Raw genomic sequence first — 25,932 nt, forward strand, 5'->3', positions numbered from 1 at the left:
TTCGCGCTAAACCATCGACAATTTGATGAATACTGGGTACAACTTACCACAAGAAAGGATCACCATTCATTCTTAAGGTCACTCATATCTTACGAACAGCATTACGAAACGGCCCCCCTGGTAGTGATTGCAAACTCTAGTGATAAGGGTAACCGGTACTTACTTCTCCACTGCCACATCTGTCTATCCTCATCATATCTGACCCTTGGGATGACCTCTGGACTTACACTGACCTCTCCATTGAGAAACCTCATAGCTCCATCCACCACCTATGAAGAGATCATCAGTAACATTGTCTTGCTTTTATTGAGACGTGTCTCACTTTTTACAGGCAGTATTTTTTTTTATTTGCTCTGAATAATAATACTTATTTCCCCATGGTAGCCACTTCAGCTGTAATGAACTGGGGCCCATCATACAAAGACTTGCAATTGATCTGATCAATCGCAACTATGGAAAGCCAGCAACGTCATCATATAAAATGCATGTTTGCCCAATTTTTTTTTTCTAGGTATGAATGTATTTCCATAAATTCATTGATTTCTTGACAGTTCAGTGCATTCTCCTTTGTTTACAAAGGACATTTTGCACATTTCCTGTAAAAAAAAATGGATTTCCATAGAGTAACGACTTTAGCTCTTTGTACAAGGCCCTGTTCTCTCAGCAGGCCCTGTATAACATAATGTTATTATTACCCTTCTTCATTCCAATAGACTGAGTGTCTGACAAGAAAGGAGAAGGACCAATTTTTTTTAAGTCTGTGCTATGCCTCAGCCAGGGAGAGAACCCATAACATACCGTTCATGAGGTGAATGCTCTACCACTGAGCCGATTTTAGTGCTCCTCAAATTCCTCAAAGGAACAGGGAGCCTTTATGGCGTCAGAACCTAAATGGAATTTATGCTTTCCTATTTTCTACTTTATTAATTAATAACAATAATAATAGCTATTTTTATATAGGGCTTATGCCTTAATGGCCCAAAGCGCTTTACAGCAAATTATCGGATCCTTGCATCCCACATTTAATGTATGCCCTTCTCCACTCCTTGGGGAGCATTCCAACAAGAGTTCTAAGATTTGATTGCTAGGCATACTACATACCGGTAGGCTTTCGCATCCTACGGGTACCCATTTAGCACTTGGGTCGAGAGTGGCAAAGTGTGGATTAACGCCTTGCCAAAGGAAGCTAGAGCGCGGTGGGATTCGAACACATGACCCTCTGTTTTCAAGGCGAGAGGTAGAACCACTACACCATGGCTCTTCTTTAAGTCCTTGTGAAGAATTCTATCAATTAACTGTAGGATCCTGAAACCACTCCTAGGAAGTGTTTTGCAAAGATTTAAAGGGAGTGGTTTTCACAAATGAATATTTCAAGCTACTGGAAATCCTTGCATCTGATTGGCTGAGAGCAAAATTAGTAAGCGAAAATCACAGACAAATCTCTTGGTGAAATACTCTCCTGCTCAATTGTCTGACAAATCTCTCAAGAAATAGATATCCACTGGAAATACCTACAAACGATACAATTATCCTAGTATATATCTATACGATTACCAGTCTCCTTCCAGTCCTTGCATTTACCCAAAGGCAAAAACGGCACCTCGACTGCCCAGCTGCCTGCTAAATTATCATAATACATTGAAGTGTTTCCAAGAAGATTTTTCTAAACTACATTGCCATCTGGAGAGCTTTAGGGCTGCCCCTTCTCTGCTGTGGAAACCCGTCTTTCGAGTTAAGAAATTCAAACAAGAAGTTTTAAATTTGCTAGTCTTTTGTTAAGACCCATTTGTTGATCAGTTTCAATCAGGGTCTGTGCCTACAGACTAGGATGCCCCATCCAAATTTCTAGATATCATTACCTTTGCCCAACTTGGCTGCAGGATGGCCCAACTGCTGAGCATACTGACAGGGGAACGTTGCCAATTTGCCAAGCTCTCACGTAGCTTAGCGAGGGTGAGTCGATGATTTGGAGCTGCACTAAAGATATCCCTGATGAGGCTGAAGAACGATGGATGGACTCGGAGAGGCGGCTTGATATCACTTGACCTGAGGGTGTTTACACAAAGATATACAATTAATTGTAAAATGTTTGTACATGGAGATCCACTGACTTGAGTTATGCTTGTGTGATTGATTGCATCTTGAATGTAAAAAGGACCCCAGAGGATACAAAATTAGAAATGTCGAAAAATATCAGCCAGTCCAAATACATAAAGGTAAAGAGCATTAAGTGGGCTGCCTCACCTAGCATCAACACCACATTAGAGCTACTAACATGAAAATAAGCACCAGCCACATCTCAAATATGGTGCAGACGCCAGAATAAATCGGCCAAACATCAATACGAGTCATCACTTAACCACAAATAAAGCCCCTCAAACAGAAGCTACATGTATCATTGTAAGCTACTGAAGTCACACATTTAGGTTGGCTAAATTCAATTTTCTTTTAATATAAAGACACTGCTTAGTATCTGCTATCTGTCTAAAAATGAAAAGATTTTTTTTCTAAATGCATCACTTTCAATTGACCAATTTAAATTTTCATTTATAATGAAAACTAGAATTTGATTTTTTATAAGCAAGGTATGAGTAAACAATTACACCAGGGTTTCCAAATCTTTTGTAGGTGTTTTTTATTGTGAATGGTGAGAGTGCAAATGAATAGAACATCAACAGATAGGCATGTGTGCTTAACATTAACAAGTAGATATGTGTGCCACATTGAAATATACAAAATTAAGACAGAGGTTAAGACCACATGTGGTTTATTAATACGCGAGTAAGAGCCTGAATCATATTAGTCCATTGTCTACTGATTCCTCCCTGTACAAAGCCTGATATTTACAGAATTCAGGAGACATCAGGGTTAAGAACAAAATAATTGAACGAAGTGGTGAACATTTGAACAATGAACATAACAATAGTGGTTACACCTGTGCACGAAAGATGTGCGACTGAGAAAACTTCACCAATCCCCCCCCCCCCCCTTATCTTCTTTATCATTATCATGATATTCAATATTGCAAGTCTGACATGAAACATGAATAATGGCAAAAATACAACAGTTGTAACTCTTTATGAAACGGGCCCCAAGTATATGTTACTATGCATGATGACAGAAGGACATGGGTTTCAGGGAAAAAAAGCACTGCCATGCTCGAATTCATGAGATTTGTCAATTTGTTAACAAATATTAAATAGCTTTACCAATATGGAAATGAAAAAAAGGAAGAACAATGAAGTATTTAAAAAGAATGAACAAATATCGGACAGAAACTGAAAACAGAAAATGTGAAATATTCCTTAAAAATTGTGCATTTATCTATGAATACAAACAATCAACAGAGAAGTGCATTTATTTAAAACACATGAAAGATGGTTGACATTGGTGGTGAATGATCTGAACTACTTATTTACTTAGTATGGCAACCGAACAAAAATGAAACATGAATTAAGAAGCAATGTGCATTTCCTGAAGCATTTTAATTTAACACAAACTACCTTGTTAGTTTCCATATCTGAGTGAAGAGGCTACAAACACAATGGTATGACAGAATGCTATTATTAATTACATTTATAAAAAAACATCCCAGAGCAAAAGGAAAAAAACATACAAGGTATTTTTAGTATGCATGATGACACAAGAAGGACATGTGATACAAAGTCTGTATTAGGACATTGGCATACTGGACCTGGGTTCTGTATCAAAAAGATTAGCAAGCAATTTCCTAATGAACTGGCAAATCAAAATCAATGTTACACATGCATTTAGTTCAAAACACCGGCCAGGAGCCAATCAGAAGTGTTCTTTCATATTTCCAGTTCATTGCTAAGCTTTGTGTTACAGGGCCCTGGTGGTCCTTACTCATAGGCCCGTATTCTGAAGTCAGGTCTAACTCTGTGCTCAAATTATGGGAAGCCAAAAGTGTCAAAATTTTTATTGAGATGTATTTTTCTTATGTTTACTGTGCTCTTTCTTGATTCATCAATGGTACAGATGATCATTTATTTATACTTCCTATACAATTATGAATGATTTGCGGGCCAAATGAGCTGAAATATTATATCTCTACTGTTAGTGATTTATGAATTGGCTGTCCATACTTTAAACCACAACTTTAAACCCAAGTTTAAGTTAAACCAGACTTCAGAATACGGGCTGTTGTGTTCAAGAACCACAAAATTCAGTAGTCCATGGATTAATGACCTTTAATCATCATCTATAGATAGATGTAGATGCCCTCATGGATACATCTTTGTAAACAAGAATTTGAAGACTATTTCAAAAAATATCAGGGGACCATTTCATGAAGTTGTCAGCACTGAAAACTTGTCTTTCTCCGATAGTAACCATGGTAACAGTCAGAGGTTATTGCCTCTCAGCCACTCAAAACCAAGGATTTCACTGAAATTGTCAGCTCTGACAACTTTCATAAAATCCCCACCACCCCCCCCCCCCTCCCAATGTCATTAATCCATAAACAAATGTATAAAGAACAAACAAAGTACAATGTAGGAATCGGTTATAATTATGTATGACAACACCTAACAAGACAAAAACATGTACATGATACAGTTATAGTACATTTCCTATGACAGCCTGTATTTTCCATTTCAGGTCAAGTTTGAAACTGATTTACAGGTTTCCATAAATGGAAAAGGTCGGAAAATCAATGTCCCTAAACATATATTAGCAGGAACTTAAATCCTCGATCCTCTGTTTGAAAGAAAAGAGTCAGACCACCAGGCCACAACATCACCATCTTAATTAAAACTTTATGAATAAGCAATAACTTTACAAAATATATGAACAACTTAACTGGGGTACTTTTACAAAGCCTATGGGAATATGCAAAATTCAGTTGTCAAAAGTTTAACCCATTGCCTACTGGAACCAGGTGATCTCTGTACAAAGCCTATGGGAATCACAGAATTCAGTAGTCAACAGGTTAACCCATTGCTTACTGGAACCACTGTAATTTCTGTACAAAGCCTATAGGAAATACATTATTCAGTAGTCAACATGTTAACCCATTGCCTACTGGAAGTGTGTGATCCCTGTACAACGCCTATGGGAATTACAGAATTCAGTAGTCAACTGGTTAACCCATTTCCTACTGGAACCGCTAATCTCTGTACAAAGCCTATGGAAATCTCAGAATTCAACAGTCAACAGAATAACCAATTGCCTGCTAGAACTAGATGATCCCTGTATAAAGCCTATGGAAATAAAGAATTCAGGAGTGAACAGGTTAAATACTCACGATGAGCCTGCTGAAGCGGGAGAACAAGTGGCCGGTGAGGTAGAGTATTCATCTCTGGTGGACTGTCGAGACTCGGGAGTACTAAGGATATCAATGGGGGAATTCCCCTCTATGGAACCGGTGGAGATGGGCGTGGCAGGTTTGGGCGGGGTCACCGGTGACAGCATGGCAAGTTTCTTCTTTTTCCTCTTCTTCCGATCTTTCTCTCTGTCTTTTCTCTTCTTACCCTGCTTCACGTCGTTATCTTCTGTTTTTATGAGCAATGCTGCTGGTAGAAGAAAATAATTACTATCAGCAACTTTGCATAGAATCACAAACTGTAAATGTGAATTACTTTGTTGGTTAAAAGTTATCATACATGTTTTCTTTTTTGCTATACAATTTTCAATATTTTTAATTACAGACAAACCTGCCAGAGAAGAAAATTATCTAATATCAGGCTATCAGCAACTTTGCACAGAAATAATCAATACTGTAAATGTTGAACACTTTGCTCCTTAATCTTAACCCTAAAAAGACTGGGGGGGCTGATTCGGCCCCCCCTTGATATTTTTCGCAATAAATCCGCCGCACAAAATTTTTTGACCGCGATGCTCGCTGACTTTTTACTTTCAAGTCTCGTGCAACTTTTGAGACCAAAATTGTGACCCCCGGGTACGCGGTTCTGAAATTACGCAACATTTCGTAAGTGCATGCAGACCCAAAATTACTCAAAAACGTAAATTTGTGTACAAATCCAATGAAAATAGTGTTTTTAGCCAAAATTCATAAATGTATCATTATTTTTCCTTTTACTGCTTAAAATCAATTAATTTTATCTTTTTTATAGTCAAAATAAAGTCCCAGACAATTTCCATTGAAAAAACAATAAAAAACAAAAAGTCGAAAAACAAAGAAATACATAAGCAATTTAGAAAACAATAGAATACATAAGAAAATAAATGTGATTTTGAAATTTTTTAAAAATAAATTTGATCAGATGCCTATCTAGAGTATGTGAAACAAAAATTAGCATTTCAGGGGCATTATTTATTAATAAGAGCAAACTTATGATTTTATGCATAAATTAGCATAATTAATGAGACATGAGATTTTTCGCAGAATTTGATGTTATAGTTTTGTAGGTAATGCCATGGGTAATGCGTGTGCCAATTTTCGTCGCGATCACGCGATCGACGGCCGGGATGCCCCCCCTCCCCATTCTTCTTAGGCGTCGAAATAGCCCAGTCTATTTACAGTTAACCATGACGAAAATCTCGCGTTTGAGGGCTGTATACCTCATTTTTCCTTATCATCAAATATCTTCTCCCAGTAATACAAATCCTATTGCCCTCAAGCATGAAATTTAAGTATAGAAACACCTGTTTCTTGACCTCGGTCCGAAGATAATTCACCCCAGCATCTACGGTCACAGCAGGGGGCCACACACGATGGATTGCAATGTGTGTAGTTCCGGCGAGCGCATGGATGTATACACGCGTTGATAGAAAGTTTTTTCTTCCTTTCTTTCTTTCTTTCCTTCCTTCTTTCTTTCTTTCTTTCTTTCTTTCTTTCTTTCTTTCTTTCTTTCTTTCTCTCTCTTCCTTCCTTCCTTCCTTTCTTTCTTTCTTTCTCTCTCTCTCTTCCTTTCTTTCTTTCTTTCTTTCTTCCTTCCTTTCTTTCCTTCTTTCTGTCTGGCTGTCTAATTCTTTTCTTTCTAGACTTATTTTCTTCATCCACCCCCTTTCTACACCTCTAAAGAACGTGCATTTGCCAATCATATCTGTAGTAAGGCCTATAAATGTCCTTTTCTCAAAGTTGAGGTGTAGGCCTATACATAGAACATTAAAATACAAAGACCAGCATTATGAATCACAATGTTTGGATAGCATTTCAATGTTCTATTCATATCTATTCAGAACGTTTTCTAATTCACATGCGTTATTAGCAGGTGATCTTCTTTATCTTTATCTCCCATTATTGTTCTTATTTTGTAGGCCTATAGCCTGTGTATACGGTAAACCTCCCTCTGAAATACCTTTCTTGGTTTCATGTTTTCTTTCAGATTTGTTTCCACCCAGGCGCGCCGGAACATTTTCAGTTTTTTTTTTGTTTTTTTTTTTTTGGGGGGGGGGCAAAATCCCGAAGGGGGCACAATATTTTTGAAAGCGTGAGATACGGAAGCGATCGAGCGGGAGAGGGTGTGGTTGAGGGTGTAAAAATTTAGTGTAAAAGTTGCGTTTCTAAGAGCATTCAAAAATAAATTTCTTGAGAATTAAACAGTCTTGGGGTTCTTTTTGCTCCTGTTTCCTCCCTTCTGACCCAGACTGGTGTTTCTTCATGATCAGGGTCGCAGTTCCAGCAAATTACGAGCCTTATTGCAAACTCTATTGTTTCAAACCAATGTAATATAGGCCTTTTAAAGACTTTAAGATGACAAACATGACCGTATGCATCCGGGGGCCGCCGATCGAGAGGGCAAAATTCACCCAAAGTGTGCACGAAATCTTTCAATTTTATTCTAGAAAATGCAAAAGCTCCCCCATCACCATGGGCGGAAATCCCAGGGGGACAGGGGGACGCGTCCCCCTACCATTTTGGAAAGGGGTACATAATATCAAATGTCCCCCTACTATTTGTGCTCTTTTATTATGGAAAAAATACATAATTTCAAATCGAAATTATACACATGTATCCTCGAATTTCGAAATATATATAAACAGATAGTTTTTGTTAAGAACTTGGTTAGGAAAAGAAAAGGCATACCGGCCCAACTATTCTCCAACTCTCACCTAGCCCTATATACCAGCCAAAGAGTGATGACATTGATGACATCGATGGCCATTGTCAATTTCATAACTAATAAAAATGATGAAAAAAGAAAATCGCCTCTGAATTTAGTGCATAGACGGTTAGACGAGAATGTTCCATACCCAGTAAAATCATACCTTTGTTAATCCAATTCACTTTCCCTTTATTCCAAATTTACTTGGAATATACTGAGAATATTTTCATTGTTTGCGTACTCAGTATAAAGAATAGTTTTCATGAGTTATGATTAATCCTTCACAATGAACTTTAACTATGCTTTATCCCCCAAATTTGTTTTTAAACACTCTATTAACGAGACTTATACTCCATTTTTACACAAAATTCCTGCCATGGGAGGGGTCATCATAGGTAGATCAAGGGGCGAAGCGGCGGAAGGTGAGGCGAAAAATAAGAAGATAGGACCGGGAAGAAAGTTGAATGATGGAAGGGAGGTGAATAATTGGGAAAAAAGAAAACTTTCAGGACATATTATAAAAATAATAAAATCGCTTGCGCTTTGCATAAATACACAGCCATCTTTTTATTTCAAAACGTGCTTGATTTTTTTTTCACTTTTTGGATCGAAATATATAAAATCAAATCATTTATCTAAGAAGATATCCATCTTTTTCATAATTTGTAGGTTTAGATATTAAAGAAAATTAGCTTGCCATTCGGTTTTAGTCTGAAATGTATTCATTAAAAGGTTAAACGTTATCACACTGTAATAAGATGGAAAAGGGGCTTTTCAAAGGTATGTTTCACAGAGGAACTGTTCGTCAAAAGACGCCAGGCTTACTATGATAATGTAATTGCCCCGTCAGGGGCAAAATTGTTCATTTTTGACAATAGAAATGACAATTTTTGGGCATAAAAGTGCCTTCATCGTATACTTTTGTCCTTTAATTATTTAAAAATTTATCATTTTTCTACTTTCAGGGGGGCACATGGGGGGGGGGCAAAATCTCGTTTTGCACCCCAAAAAAAAATATTTGGGGGGGGGGCAAGTGCCCCCCTCGCTTCCGGCGCCCTTGTTAAAGATATATAGAGAGAAATAGAGATGGGGTGGAAATTCCACCCCATCTCTATTTTCTCTCTCTCTTTCTCCCGACAAAAAGGACAGGGCGCTAATTTTAATCACCTCATATTAGCAGAATGACAAATTTTGAACTAGAAAATAAAACAGACATTTATCACAATCAAATATGGGCATGTTCAAATGGGTCGCTTGATCAAAGATAAAAAAGGACACTGCAAAAGAACTTTCACTATGAAAAGGGGGCTAAGGGGGGGGGGGGCAAAAAAACAACTTTTTTTAAAGTGATTATTCAACAAGATGTACTTGAGGAAGGGGAACATATTAAAAATGGGCACTGAAGGGATCGGGTTCAACGGTCACCCGGTTTTGTAAACTAAGACACGTGATCGATCTTTCCAACACTCCATCTAATTCCCAACTCATCAATCGCCTGAACTCGCTCTCCAACGATGAACATTTTGACTTACAAAAAAATTAGCACAACATATCTAAGTTAGACATTTAATGGTGGAAACTAAAAGTATAAACGACCCAAAACAAACGGTGGAATGGATGCAGCGCACATGGGCAGTTTACCGGAGAACCACGTATGGTGCAATAATACGTTTGCGATTAAAAGAATAGTTACAGGCATAGTTTGTATTTAAATTATGAATAAGACTTTGGGGTAAAAAAAATAATGATTTCATATTTTTGTGCATATCAGCAGCATGATTATTATACTTTGTATGTTGGTATGCCATTACTTCTATTTTTCGAACGTTAAGACTGTATCATTGCGCGAGTGAACCCATTTTCTTGATGGACGGACAGAAACTATGCATGCATCGCGGTCCTTGCATGCTAAGCATACCGTAATTTTTATTCGCTTACTTTCCTTATTTCAAGGTCGATTTTCTTCGTTCGAAATTGAAAATGGACTAGTATTGGATGTCTGAATGTAATATGCCTTTGAAAACGTGATTAATATCGAATACAATAATTTCATTCCGAAGATCCTTCTACAGGCAGACAAGTCTTACGTAATAGCACAGCGTTGTTTATCATTTCGTCCTTGGCTCAACGCTCATTTAGCTGGCCCGTGGTGGTGAAATCGAGACAAGGGGATTACCTGGCCAAGATGGGTTTATCGGGGTTGGAAAAGTTGTTTGAGATATTCCAAACACAAATCGGGGTATGAAACCGCAGTTTGCAGTCCGAAGTGAGGTCGAGAATCAAACGGGAAATTTTCGTAATGCATACATTTCTGGGCCATATAATTTTCAATATTTTGCTTTAAGAGCAATCCTGACAGACAATGAAAATACTCAATATTCATTGCACAGAAAGAATCAATATACTGTAATTGTGGAACACTTCGCTGTTTAGAATTTATAAAACTTTTTTTTTGCCACACAATTTTCGATATTTTTCATTGAGAGCAATTTTGCCAGAATGAAAAATGATATCAGCAACTTTGCACAGAAATAATCAATATACTGTAAATATAGAACACTTTGCTGTTTAGAATTTAAAAAGCATTTTTTCATTTTAATATTTGTAATTTATCCTGCCAGAAGAATAATGATAATCATATCCACAACCTCTACAGAGTTAATATACTTGGACAATAGAATATTATGCAGTGGGAAAATTTTTGTAAATTTTGCGACGCACAGATTGATTTCTGTTTTTTTCAGAACATTGCTGCCAAAAGAAAAGTCATCAAACTTGACATACAATAATACTGTAAATGTGAACTGTCACCCCAACCCAATAAAAAGTTGCGCAAAATAGAGTTCGACATTTTTATTTAGCTTGAAACAGTACATCTGTAGTCTTTAAATGATATATAACTTTTCAAAATTAATCAAAAATAGCCAACCAAAGTACTTGATTGAATATACAAGAAATTTGGTGACACCTTCAAAGAGTAGGGAGAAAAAAAGGTGTGAAGTTCTGAGTTCCATCAAGCATGAGATTTGCACACTGCGCAATCTCATTGAAACTTCCACGTGATCCCGAAAAAATTGCATCACAGAAACTCTTGTATCTTGTCATATATTGAACATTACAGCTTCAAAGTAAGATGGCATGAAGAAGAAATCTTACTCTTTCAGAAAAGTTTTTTTTTTTCCATCTTTTGGGGACCATATTCCTTTTTGGGCAATTTATAAAACCTTCCCTGGCGACGTAAGCCCAGCGCACACAATGTGATGCGATCGCACTGGAATCCGATTGGAGCAAAGTAGACATCATATCTCAGTGCATTCGTATTGCAGGCCAGCGCATACATTTCAACAGCTGTTCATCGCGCAGCATCTCATGGCACCTCTTCTCTTGTGTTCTCTGTGCTGTAGAAGCGCAGCAAATTGGTCATGACGTCATTGTCTAGGACAAATCTGATCGGCTGAAATTGGCAAAAATAGAGAAATATTTGACATGTCAAATGTCAGAGACGGATTTGGTCTGTGATCCTACCTCAACAAGGCGGGTCACAGTTGCAGCGCACTGTAGGTTGGCGCACACTCTGTCATTTTGTTGCAATCGGATCTTGATGCAATTGCATCGAATAGTCTGCACTTGGGCTTTACGGATGGTTTTGAAGATTGGCGAGTCAGAAGTTTTTTAATGTGGAGATTAGACCAAACGGGTGTGGACCAAGTGGCAGTTCACCACTATGTCTATACATACCTTGAGTTGGTAGTTGAGGTGGTTGTGGCATAGGAAAGGCTCTGGATATGATACCCGTCAGGGTGATGTGCTTCGTATTCAGCTCAGGGTGTTTCTGAAATAACAAAATCACTACTGTTAGAACGATATCAAATTGGCAATATAGCCAACTTGCGTCGGTCTGTATTGAACTTTGGAAGGGCATGAGCCAGAGCATTAGCCACAACCAGGGCTCCGTATAACAAAGATTAGCGATCAATCGCTAAATGAACTGACCAATCATTGTCAATGTTACACGTGAATTAGGCTTAAAATACTGACCAGGGACCAATCAGTGCGGTTCTTTCATATTTGCAATCCATCGCAAACCTTTGTGTTACGGAGCCCAGACTTGTAAAAAGGTGCTGAAAATGCATATAACATACATAAAGCTATATATGTCTTGTGCTGCCATCTCTTACATTATCATCGGATGAGAGGATATCAGCCAAACCACGATGTTACATTTGCCTTAGTTTATTATCAAAATAATGAAATGAAACAACACTTCTTCATTTGTGTCCATCAGCTACAAGTACAAATGAAAGTCAGATATCACATGTAGGCCAGAACTTAGCAGTTACCACATTGCACATGTCATTGTAACAATATCAAAATTTGATTTTTTTCTAAAAAATCATATCACAGAAATAATATATTTTTGCATGCCTTACCCTCAGATGTTCATCTTCAGTGCGGTCTTGGTAGTTCTCTAGCAGTTTAATATACTGCTGTTGGCTCAATCTCACCGGTGAGGATGTTTTGATGGGTATAGCTGCCTTTCCTAGAGATCAAAAGTCAAGAGATCAATGGTCAAGAGATCAAAGTTCAAGAGAGAACAGGTCAAGAGATCAAAGGTCATGAGATCAAATGTCAAGAGATCAAAAGTCAAAGGATCAAAGGTCAAGAAATTAATTGTTTAAGAGATCAAAGTCCAAGAGATCACAGGGCAAGAGATCACAGGTCAAGAGATCGAAGGTCAAGAAATTAATTGCTGAAGAGATCAAAAGTTAAGAGATCAAAGGTCCGGAAATCAGTCTAGACTGAGTGAAACTGGAATGGTCCCACCCGTCAAATTTTGTTGATTTTTGTGGATAACTGCGGCAACCACACTTTGGGTGTGATAATATGGGAATAAACACACAATAATTCACACATGACTGAAATTCAAAGACTAGCTATCCAGGGAATAATTTTCCTGGTATTGCATCACAATTTGTTCCACATAATTTTTATGACTGCTACACAAGATTTCACTAGTGTAGCAAGTTTTTACATAGAACTGTACAGAACATAGTTGAAAGCGTTCCTCTAACAACCACAAATGCTAATCAAATTTGAGAAGTAAAATTATTCCCTGCTATCTATCCATTGCATTAAACATGAATGGGTAACCTCTGAATGATAAGTGTCTATTACAAACAAATATCAATAGAGAGCATTGTTGGCTCAGTCGGTAACGGGTCTGCCCGTTAAACCAAGATCATGGGTTCGAGTCCACCCCAGGTGGATGACCAAAGACAGTGCATTGTGTCAACGTCTCTCCCATGTTTCATAGATGCACGCTTTGTTACAGTGGAAAACACTCCATCCCTCGGATAGGTCGTTAAATGGAAGCCCCATGTAGAGAGTCACCACTTTTGCACGTAAAGAACCCACAACCCACTGCACTATTTGAATAAGAGTAGGGGGAAACCCCGGTGTAGTGGTCCACCAGTACTCCCCCCAATCAGTTATATCAGGAGAGACCTGCGGGTCATAGTGATTCAGTTTGCTTTTCACCTCTCAGGCACAGGTGACGCCAAACAAATAATGATAATAAAAATAATAACTAGAATTTAATTCGTCATGCGGACGAATTAGGTGGTCTGTCATGATTTGTCATTCAGTGTCGGCTGATGTATGAAATAAATCATTTAGATATCATTGATAATCTTGATCGTAGACATCCTAAGAATAAGTTTTGACCATTACTAAATGTGATTATTGATGTGGTGATGACAATCGTCAGACATACATACAAGATAGATGATTATACCTCACGGATCAACACGGCAATGCCGGCATGATCCGGGGAGGTCCGGGATAGTTTTGCCCCAGATGACTGTGAACACGGCATCAACACGGCAGCTTCACACGGATCTACACGGATCATACCGGCAGAGCACGTCGTCAACACGGACCAATACGTCAGCAACACGGACCTACACGTCAGCTACACGGACCACCACGTCAGCAACACGGACCTATACACGTCAGCAATACGGACGAACACGTCAAATGCGTTATCCATTGAGCTAGCATATTCCCCATAGAGATTACACGTAAGCAAGTTTGAGAATTACAATTCAAATTTTGCAAGCGAAATACGGGCATGATCCCGGCATCTGATCAAAAAATGGAGGGCACACTTCCGAAAGCTTAGAATCTCAGCTACAACATACTAAAAGCTCAGGGAAAACTGACAAGAAACAATGGAGATATGGCTCACGAAATAGAGGAATGTCGAATCTAGTTTTGAGAAAAAGTCATGTCCCATAGAGATTACACGCAAAACACGTGTGATATGAAAAAAGCAATTATAATCTGTTTTATCTTGCTAAATTTCAACTTTTATACCTTTTAATTATCATAAAGGATGATGTAAGAAGTGGCAAAAAGAAAAAAAAGTGAAAAAAAAATCATCTTGTTCACCCCAGGACTCGAACCCGCGCCCTTTAGAAAGCAGTCAAAGCCACGATATTCCCCATAGAGAATACACGTAAGCAATTTTGAGAATTACAAGTCCAATTTTGCAAGTGAAATACGGGCATGATCAAGGCATCTGATCAAAAAATAAAGGGCACACTTCCGAAAGCTTAGAATCTCAGCTACAACATACTAAAAGCTTAAGGAAAACTGACAAGAAAAAATGGAGATATGGCTTACGAAATAGCGGAATGTCGAATCTAGTTTTGAGAAAAAAGTCATGTCCCATAGAGATTACACGCAAAATGAGGAAAAATGACATGCCTCTTTTTATCGCTGTTTTACGCAATGATGCGTTTCTCAAAACGAAAATTCATGATGACTGAGGAGAAAGAGTACATTCTAAACTACAACATATCGAAATCTGGGCGAAAAACGATCTATATTCGAGAAGTTACAACCAAATTTGCATAAATTTGATGACGTCATTTTTGAAAAAATGAAATTTTTAGTTTAGGCGCCATTTTGATGACGTCACGATATAATTTAGGGACAATGGTGACATGAAATCAAATCTACAACTCATACTCTATCGATATATGAAAAAAAAATTGGGGGTCAACGGATTATTTAAAGAGCTACAGTGAATTTTTAATAGGCATGTTTTTGCCCATATATGGCCTATAGTGAGAGCTCGCGCGCACACGTGCTGCAAACTTTAACGGGTGTTAATTTCGTTATTAATGGTCGTAGAAGGTTGATCAAGGTATCAAATTGTTCAGAATTTTATTATCAATGAAATGATGTAAAAAACCGGTGTTTCTGCGTTGCGTTAAGGTGTTACGCGTGGAAATGCGCGCGCGTGCAAAATTTTTGAAATGCTATAAATGACCTGAAACGTACTCTCGTTCGGTCAAAAAGTGATTTTGAGCATTTTTAAATTTTGACGCGCGCGTACGCGCGCGTCATGACCTCCAGGTGACCTTTGATGACATGACCCGATGACCCTTGACCTGAAGTTGATGTGATGTAAATATTGTTAATTTTTGATAATTGATAATGGAGATATGATTGATAATGTGATTTTACAAAATGGCGCCTAGATGACGTCATCATGACCTGATGACCTTGAAAAGCTTATTTTGACGTGTCCATGACAGATCCTATGTATGACGAAAAAATCAGCAAAATTGATTCAGCCGATTCGGAGAAAAGTTGGCGACAAGAAAATCCGTAAAAATAAAGAAAGAAAGAAAGAAAGAAATAAGAAAATTCTGACGAAATTAAGAGGTGATCTGTCAAAGACAGACCACCTAATAAAAGCCTTTAGATCAGAGCAACATCATTTCAATAGTTACACACAAGATGGCTGAATGACAATCAAAGACCATCTGTCCATTCCATCAAACATCCATGGACTAACCTTGGGTATCTATCCCATCAGCCTGCACTGGCTTGGGGTCAAAGGTCGAATGTGTTTGGACTTCCTCCTGCTGGTCTAGGTCATAGGGCCAGAAGTCAGTCCACCTTGGTTCCAGGAGCTGGTCTAGTTCTGAGATGTCTCTTGGTATTGGATGGAATCCATTGATTTCTGTTAAAATATGGAAATTGTACAATTAGAAGATTTTAAAAAAAAATTCTCAAGTGAAGATATTCTTAAAAATTAACAAACTTCATGTATGGTGAGCAAAATATCAAGTGCTCATAGCAAGTATGGTACAAAAGATTGCAAGGTCATTTTGAATACTTATACTCTTTTCCAGCCTTTATATTTTTTATGAATATGAATCATACTTCTAATTGGTTTTTACAGATTTCTTGTATTGCCCTTTGCCAAAAGCATGCATTTAATTGGATTTTTCTGAGACAACGCCATGAAATAAGTGTAATTATATACTAATACCTGCACAGTACATGGTTTTGTACCAAGGTACCATTGAAAGCTCTTTCCAGAATATGGGCTTTGATGTATTTACTGTATAATAGAAGTGAGTTAGTTTGCATATGTGTACATATCTAGTACGAATCAAGAATTCAACCTGCAAGATTGATATATCCCAAGCCTGAAATAAAAATGCAGATTTGACAGTAATTAAGCTGAACTGTAATAGCATTATTTACATCTTACCTGATTTACTGTCTCCATCATCTGAGGAATCAGGAGTCTATATTTGAAATAAAACAAAAACAAGTACAGGTAATTTTCATAACAAACACAGTGATTAATACCTCGGTCACATTTGCTCTACAGCGGCCGTACGGCAAGTCGAAAACAGCTGTTTTAACATTTTATTGTACTAGTTACATATAGGTGGTTTGAATAGAAATGAATGAAACAACTGATTTTGACTCACCTTAAGGGCCGCCGTAGAATAAATGTGACCTAGGTAATAAAGTTCAGAGTTGGTCTTAGCCTTCAGAGTATGAAATTTTCTGCCCTGAGAATCTTTCTTTGTTTACAAAAGGCGAATACTGCTGCTTGTGAGACAGCAGAGCGACTGAACTTTCTGGAGGCTGGTCCTGGATGGGGGAGGGTTCCTCATCCCGCAAAAAAATTTTTCAACATTAGTTATTGAAAAATTAATGTTTTAATCCAGAATATAATTGAACAGTTTGAGGGTATAATGATATACTTGTGTCTTACTACACAGGAAAAAAAACTGGCTTTTCTGGATTTATTCATGAATTTCTGATATTTGTCTACCATCAATATCACACAGTAGTTTGTTAGTGCAAGCATTGTTGAGAAGGTTGCAACTATTTTCAACATTATTTTTGCAACCAGAAAAAAATCAAGGATTTCAAAATATATATCTGTAGATCTGTTGAAAAAAATCATGCCTGTTTCTGAGCTAACTCAAACACAGAATGGGGTAAAATCAAATTAAGAATATACAAAAAATATTGTCCATTTGGCAAGAACAACGATGTGCATGTTATATTTGAAAGGTTACAGTCCTTCGTTATAAATGAATGCAATCAACTGCTGACATTCAAACAATTCTTATTCATACAATGAAATAGGTGAGTAATTCTATTTACAATATCATATCTTGTAGCATTTCTTTAAAAAATCATTTTTAATAATAAAAAACTTACTGTGTCCCCTTCCTTTGCTGATGCAAGCATCCTACAAAACAGAAATATAGAAGATGAAAGTCATATTGATATTAGAATACTGTTTACCATGGTTATTTTGTTGGAGTGGCGAGATGTTATTTCATATTTGTTTCGAAATTTCACTACTTTGTCTGTAGAAAAAATGTCCCAATAGCTTTTACTTTCAAAATCATTTGTATAACCTGTGGGTAAAAGCTCTCCAATATGACCCCTCATGTTTTGCATGGCTATCTTGCTATCCTATTATCTGTTCAATTCAATCATCTGCTAACTGAACATTTCTCATGTTTTGTCTTTCCTGCTTTTTCTTTCCTTGTCTATCTGCCTATAATCATACTTATGATTGCTATGCTTGTTTATACGTTGTTTCAATCCTGTATTTTTATTGGAATTTAATAGAATAGAAAGTTACTTTCTCAATTTCTAGCTCGTAACTGTGAAACTTTACGAACAGCTTTTTTAAAGAACTCCTACCCCAGTTTGAAAAACCCCAGTAATTGAAGTATCGCTTGCTTCCTTTACCTTTTCAATCATTCCCGGGTAATTGTCGGGAACTATTTTAGCGTAAGAAATTTTATTGGTCATCACTGGGGTTTAGGGGATGAAAACCAGTGGGTTTTCTGGGCTTAACCTATCGGACTATATCATATCATTTTTCATTGTGATTGGGGAAATAATTGCATGTCGGTGCACATATAACATTGCATAGAATTAAAATTTTGAGTTTGGCAATGTTCCAACAGGCAGCAACTATTGTAGAAACAAACCAGCCCATTCCAATATAGTTTTGTTTTCTCTATCAATAATACTCACTTTCTGTATTTCTTGTCGACAACGGCATCTACAGCTTTGTCATTTCTGTACAATCTTCTTTTGACTGGAACAGCAGCAGAGGGAGACGTAAATATGGCTGCTTCTAATAGCTCCTATGTAAAACAATAGACAAAACAAAGAGATACAAACATATTAATGAATTAGAATAGAAACAGCATGGCAGACAGCCAATAGACAACTCGCCCTCATTGAAATATTGAACATATTTCCACATGACTGGAAGACCGTTGGAAATCAACGTGGTCATCCAAAAAATACTATCCATATAAAAAATGTAAATACAAAGTTCTACATGAATATTCCAGCTTAAACAATCGGCAGGAAGGTAATCCTTCATTGATAATAACTGTTGATAATATCGTCGTACGCACCACGAACCGTCCTCTCTGCGCAATTCGATGCGAAAGTTAGTTTGGCAGAAAACGCATTTAAGGAAAAGCTTTTCTAAAACCAGCAATAAGTGCACCTAAAAGGAGAGCAAATTATTTACCAGCATTTTCGTTCAATAGTTCAGATTCCAAAGTTTCATCCTGTATCTTTATATTTTCTTGAAGTGAATTATTCACGCTACAGTGGGCATCGTAACAGAGAGGACGGTTCGTGGAATAGATATAATGCACTATCGCGCCTCGCGATTTCACCATGAACCATCCGCTCTTTAATAGCATAACCTCGTATATTACTCTCAGACACCATTCTCACTACCTTCCTAGAATTAGTTTACTGGAAACAAGCCTACTGGAAACTAGTTTAACGTGTAGTGAGTACGGTCGAAGCGATCTTCCAAACCAATTCAGAAAACCACCTCGCGATGTAGTTTTCAAGATCACTTTGCCTCGCTAAACTGGTTTTGGCGTAAGTGAGGACACAACCATTCTTCAGGAAGCGATCTTCAAAAGATTTTGACCGTGCTACCCCACTGGTGTAGAATGCCTACAGTGCAGTTTCGAATTTCTCACAAAACGTGTTACCCCACTAAGAGCATTTCCATAGCAATAAGATCGCTTAACAAGAAGTGATTTTGAAAACCACTTTTATGAGATCAAGTGGAACCCCAGCAAAGCGATCTTCCCAACTGGTTTCCTGAATCGGTTCCCAGTAAATTAGTTTTAAAAAGCATAATGAGAACGGCCTCTCATACACACTAAAATGAAGGTTATCTATCCTAAAGGAAAGAAATCACCAAGAACACCAACCTGTCTTGAGATAAGAACCTCCTTGAGCAACCTGTGAAGTCTTCTCTGCTCACTTAACTTGTAATCCTTGTAAGTAGCTCGACGTAACCCTCGCTCCATTTCTACAATCTCTGGATTCATGAAGCCCGCCCTCAACCTCTCCTCGAAGGTAGTCAGAGGATTGCCGAACATGAAGTTCTCTCGTTCGAAGAGACATCTGAAAGGAAAAAAATAATATGGTATGATATATAACAGAAAATAGTAGAGGCCATGACTAACCAAAGTCACCTTGCTTGCTTTGGAGAGAACAAAGGGTACATAGAGCTCTATTTTCAGGTTCAATTTGTAGTTTTGGGTTAAATTTGACGCTTTACATTACACTTTATATCAAGTCTCTTAAATCTGTCTGTAATTGTTACTGCAATTATATTAACATTAATTAATCAACATTTATAAAGCACTTAATGCAATGTTTCAAAGTCCCTCTTTCATTGCGTCTTTTCAAGTTTTTCTCTTCTTGCAGTTCTTAAACTTATTCATCCATCCATCATAATCAACTAAACCTGTTATCACACTTTACAAACCTGAGCGTCTCTTGCTTTTCATCCTCGTCATCTTCAGGGAATTGTGGCAGAAGTTTCATGAGTCTCTCCCTCTCTTCATCAGTCAGAGCAGAGTCCCATGTTTCTTGGCTCATCACAGATTTGAAAATAGAAGGCTGCCAAAGAAAGCAAGACAAACTCTGATAAGGCACTGAATTCTGCAAAGCATGTCATGAAAATTCATGGATTTCAGTAGCCTAATAATAATATTAATAAAAGGCATTTGTATCGTGCCATCTTTCTATAAATAATCTATTCCAAGGTGCACTATTATATTATTTCCTAGATCTTTAGCTTGAGCTACCTTCCAGTGCTCAGTGCGTTCAAGGAATTGATCCTGCTGGGTACCCAATCACTTCACCTGGGTTGAGTGCAGCACAATGCAGATTCTTGCTGAAGGAAAACATGCTGTGGCTGGGATTCAAACCCAAATCCCTCTGATTGAAATACAAGAGTCAAAACCACTCAACCATGACAGCCCCAACTGAATAAGTTGGTCTCAACCAATCACTTAAAAGGATTTCAGTAGATTATAACAGGGATCAGTGAAAGTCACTGACCAATTGCTTCATGAAATGCCCCCCTGATCCACTCTGTGAACTACAGGTGATTTCAAGTCCAGTGTAGGCACTGGTGTTAGTGTTGGTGTTGGAATTTGGATTGCTACCCCTAGCTCCAAAACTTATTCAGATTTTGTAATTTTCTGATCCAGATCACATTATTGACATCTCAACAACCAGTGATTGACTTTTTGGGACCATCTTCATTTTATGTTTGGTGTTGAAATCGTGTAAAATTTGACCTAACACCAACACCAAAAGGTCAACACTTAATTTGAAACAACCCTATGTCTTTCATAAGGAATCCCACTCAGTATTTATCTTCTTCCAATCCAGGCAATACACAAATAAATCAGTAGAGACTCAAAACAGCAACTGGTTAACATACTTTGAGAACAAAAAAAAATTTCCTGCAAGGTCAACTTGGGGCCAAACATTTTATGAGAGTGCAAAAGTTTTTAACAAGCAAGGTTTGACTTTTAATGTTTCATTAAAAAGTTGGATCCCATTACCTTCTCCAATGAGAGGGTTTCATTTACATTTGTCAGGTTGTCAGCTCTAACAATTTTTCTTGAGATTGAATGGCTTAAAAACATAGGTGTCAGACTGCTACTACATATAATGGTAAATGTACTCAGATAAAGCATCAAACAAGCCCTTTCATGAACACACCCTTGCTCAAAACCTGCAATGTTTCAGACGAGTATTTCCTCACAGTTCAAGGTCAGAGAAGATTAAATTAGCAAAAAAAACCTTTAACTTTAATAGTTTGAAACAAAAAATCACACAAATCTTCTTTCTGTAAATTAAAATGGAAAACATATAAGAAAATTTAATGAATAAAATATTTTCAAAATGTAATTCATATCTTTCCTATGTATATTTTTATTTACTGTTCCATTTCAGATTAACTTTGAAACAGAATTACAGATTTTCTGATACAAAAAAGACAATTTTTTTAAAAATGAAAAATCACTGACCCCACATAAATACTTTTAGAAGAGTATTTCTTCAACATTCAAGAAGAGCTACATTGCTAAAAGTTCTTATGACAATATGAGTAACTTAGTTGGAAGAAATATGATATTACTCACATCTTCTATCAGATCAACGGGGAGCCAAACCTTTGCCTTCCCGAGGATACAAGGTTCAAAGGTCAACTCAGCACCATCAGATGTAGACTCCATGCCAGCTGTTTTCTTTATCTCTTTTTTGTACTCTGTATGCAATTCAAAATAAATTAACTTTTATAATGAACACAAACATGTGCAGTGTCTGCAGCAATTATTTGTAAATTATACATTAACATCAAAAGGGGAATATGAACAATACTGGAAATCTCAAATTCCTAACCTAGTAAGTACAAATTCTCATGAAATGTATATTATACAAAAGAAAAATAATACACTTTAATATAATTTGCTTCATCTACAAGTATTTGCAATAATGATGTCATGCAAGGCTGAATGAATTATTACATGCGATAATTCCTTGAGTATTTTATTCACAATACTCTTCTTCATTTTTATATACCCAGACCAAATGAATAGTCAAGTCTAATGTCCAGATTCACTACTGTCTGGAGCATCAGCATGATACCATTACAAGTACCTGTGCTATGTAAAACTTCTATACTTCCGCATCACTCTGTGGTTATGCTTTTTCAATTTTCATAGTAGTAGACCTCTGTCTCAGTAAAAGAAGAAAAAAAAAGAGGTATTGACATGAAATTGGTGTCATTTTAATTTCATTTAAGATTTAAAGCTGAAATATAGACTATATTATGATGTTAATTGTATGTGAGTGCATCAGCATAAAACAGAGACATTTAAAGGTCAAGTCCACCTCAGAAAAATGTTGATTTGAATCTATAGAGAAAAATCAGACAAGCACAATGCTGAAAATTTCATCAAAATCGGATGTAAAATAAGAACGTTATGACATTTCAAAGTTTCGCTTATTTTTAACAAAATAGTTGTATGAACGAGCCAGTTACATCCAAATGAAAGAGTCGATGATGTCACTCACTCACTATTTCTTTTGTTTTTTATTGTTTGAATTATACAATATTTCAATTTTTACAAATTTGACGATTAAAGCCTCCTTGCCTGAAGCACAAAATGTTAAAATAATGGAATTCCACGTGTTCAGGGAGGAATGAAACTTCATTTCACATGACTAGAAAATAAAAATATTTCATATTTCATACAATAAATACAAAAGAAATAATGAGTGAGTGATGTCATCAGTTCCTCATTTGCATACCGACCGAGATGTGCATATAACTGTTTTGTGAAATGAAGCGAAAAAACACCCCTTTAAAATGCCATAGGGCTATTCCACGGTTACTCACGTTACATTTGGAGACACCTTGACTCATACTTGGACCTGTAACTCCATTATTATTGATAGGAACTAAACATCTTCTTATCACAACAAAGTACACAGTCTGACTATCCTTTGTATAAAATCAAAACTTGGGAAATTTTATTATGCTCCTGGCAAATCTTTGGAATGTGTCGGTTACTCACGTTACATGATTTGGACATGCATTAAATGAAAAGTTGACATAAGTGAAAAGTCTCCTCATGCAAGGCTTTTATGAAAGTTGATTATATCCATTTCAAAGAAGTATATTAGGGAGACAAACTTTGTATATAATTAAAAAAATAAAGAACACATGGTTTTTACTTGGGGTGCAGATAATGTGGTTACTCACGTTACGGTTACTCACGTTACATTTTGTCCATGTATGGTTAACAACACACATGTCATTAAAAATTCAATAATGTGTGTAAAATTCATTGCTAGGAACATCAAAAAGAGATTTTATACAAAAAATTGGAACAATTGGAGCTTTATTAGGGTGTAGGAGGGAAAGTATGATTTCGCTTACTAATTATGCATAAATTAGCATAATCGCTTAGTACCAATTTGCATGAAATAAATTACTGTATAGTATTGTAGATTATGTCCAAGACAACCTGCACGCAAATTTTCGGCGTGATCGTGCGGCCAATGGCCGAGATCTCAAGAAGGGCCTGGGAGGCCCCCACCCCCCCCCCCCCCCGGCCATATCAACTCCCAAAATACCCCGGTCTAGATAGGGTTACAGGTATAAAGGGCATTCAATGTGTTGTTCGAACACTCTTCGAACACTCGGAAGTTTGGTTGATCAAAACCAAGCCTTACTAATGCACTCTCGCATTGTGAATACTTCTACTAATATTCATTTTATTGTGTGATTGTATGACTACTGATATTTTGATGAACAAAGAGTCACATAAAAGAGGTGTACCCTCATTTTGATTTTAATTAATCAAAAATAACTTCACAACTCACCATGAGACTTAAAACTTGACATCCCACAGAAAATGTTACCTAACTGAATAATTTTTACTGGTTACTCACATTACATGATGGTTACTCACGTTACAAAGTTACTCACGTTACAGTTTTTCTTCATCATTTTTATAAAAAATTCTACTTTTTAATGATTTTGATAGTCATCACTGTGTCAAAGATTGTTTGAAGGAAGAGAATTTAAAATCCCACCAATTAACTGTGAAGAATTTTTCTCTCAGAAAACAAAGTCAGTTTTTTCGGTTACTCACGTTACATCACCTCAACAGGTTGCAATATTCAGTTTTGAATGAGTACTACAAATTTACTTGAAAAGCTGTTGTGTATTTTAAGTAATTTGACCCTTCTAAACTTCAGAAATACATAAAGTGGTATGTTGTTGCAATAACAAAATGGTAATAAGGCATATTTCATTTTTCACTATTTTTCTTGTATTTTGGTACAAAATGGAAGACACAACTTTTGACCATTTTTTTCCAAAGTATACATATGAAAATAAACTTTTTATTTCTTGTTCCTGAAACTATCATGTATGAAGGACTTAAAGTATTAAAAAATTCGAGAAAATATTGAATTTGAATTTTTAAGCTCATGTCCACCAACCTGTGGAATTGCCCCATAACTTTCTTATTTTATATCCGATTTTGATGAAATTTTCAGTGTTATGCTTGTTGAATTTTTCTCTTTTTATTCAAATCAAGTTTTTGTTGGGGTGGACTTGTCCTTTAAGTCACCATTCACAGAAAGTCCGTCCAATACTAATATACTACACTTTTTCAGACATTTCATGACTCAAGTTCACAACATATTTATTTCTTTTTCGTCAACATGCAACAACAAATTATGCCATGAAAAGTTAACAAGAGTAACACACCCTAAATTCGACATGTGCCAAGATTCGACATGGCAAACCTATTTCACAAGCCAGCACAGTCAAACACCAAAACACACACCAAACACATTTTTATATATTACAGGCACTAGTATCACCACCAGAATGTCTAAAAAAAATTCACTCAAAGATGTGGAATATGCGCTATCTACATGTAGATCACGCGGCAGCTTAGCTCAGATTTAAGAAGCGTGGTCGCCAAAAATGAAGAAATCCTTGGTTCTGTTCCGAGTTTGATGGCTTTCTTGCAAATTCAGGATCATTTCTTTAAAATTTCAAATAGACAAAAATTCAACAGCATTGACTTTGCACAGAAATCAAGTCAAGGCATGCTTGCACTTGCAGGTCGCCTTCATTCGACAGGGGCCGCGATCGCAATGCGGGAGCGAATGACCACTTCAACTTCCAGGGTTGCATCGCATGCAATGCGGCACAATTCAGCAGCTCTCGCACGTCTTGACTTTTGAACCCGCGATGCGCTATGTCGGAAGAAGTGCTGGGATGGGATGGCGAATCTCAGCCATGAAACATGGCGATACTTTTCAAGATTTTACAATTTATTCGAGATGGAATTTGAAAATGAATGCAATTAAAAATCGACAAATATATTTAACAAACTTTGGTGCAAATATCATTTAGTGAAAAGAAATTCTAACGTTAGAACAAAAAATATTGCAGCCAGAAAAAGGCTTAAACCTAAGCCTAACTTAAGTTAACTTAAGTCTTAAGTTTTAAAGCCTTGTCGAATCTTGGGCATGTTACTCTACAAGAAAGTATTATGAATCTATAACAAATAGGTGCTTGGAAACTTCAATCTATACTTAAAGACGCCCTTGGAGTAAATTATATATTGGTTCCTAACAAATTCAATATCTCGGACACTTTCTGTAGGTAAACTAAAACAGCAAGTTA

General features: G+C 36.9%; 1 protein-coding gene across 2 annotated transcripts in view; it reads right to left on the bottom strand.

Moving 5' to 3' along the window:
- LOC121420367 (nuclear factor related to kappa-B-binding protein-like) overlaps positions 1–25,932 on the bottom strand; it is a 36,230-nt gene that overhangs the window by 10,019 nt on the left and 279 nt on the right. Inside the window, exons 2-13 of one of the 2 annotated variants that reach the window (XM_041614971.1) lie at positions 21,860–21,984; positions 20,188–20,321; positions 19,625–19,820; positions 18,408–18,520; positions 17,574–17,604; positions 16,603–16,639; positions 15,898–16,065; positions 12,461–12,570; positions 11,769–11,862; positions 5,267–5,531; positions 1,860–2,046; positions 164–269 (exon numbers count right to left, since the gene is read on the bottom strand). In XM_041614971.1, coding sequence (XP_041470905.1) covers positions 164–269; positions 1,860–2,046; positions 5,267–5,531; positions 11,769–11,862; positions 12,461–12,570; positions 15,898–16,065; positions 16,603–16,639; positions 17,574–17,604; positions 18,408–18,520; positions 19,625–19,820; positions 20,188–20,321; positions 21,860–21,952 — 1,534 coding nt within the window. In that variant the 5' untranslated portion in view covers positions 21,953–21,984. Of the gene's footprint in view, positions 1–163; positions 270–1,859; positions 2,047–5,266; positions 5,535–11,768; positions 11,863–12,460; positions 12,571–15,897; positions 16,066–16,602; positions 16,640–17,573; positions 17,605–18,407; positions 18,521–19,624; positions 19,821–20,187; positions 20,322–21,859; positions 21,985–25,932 lie in introns of both variants that reach the window. The other variant, XM_041614970.1, reaches the window with a different exon arrangement.

Source organism: Lytechinus variegatus, chromosome 8 (genome assembly GCF_018143015.1).
Source record: "Lytechinus variegatus isolate NC3 chromosome 8, Lvar_3.0, whole genome shotgun sequence".
NCBI classification, from domain to species: Eukaryota; Metazoa; Echinodermata; class Echinoidea; order Temnopleuroida; family Toxopneustidae; genus Lytechinus; species Lytechinus variegatus.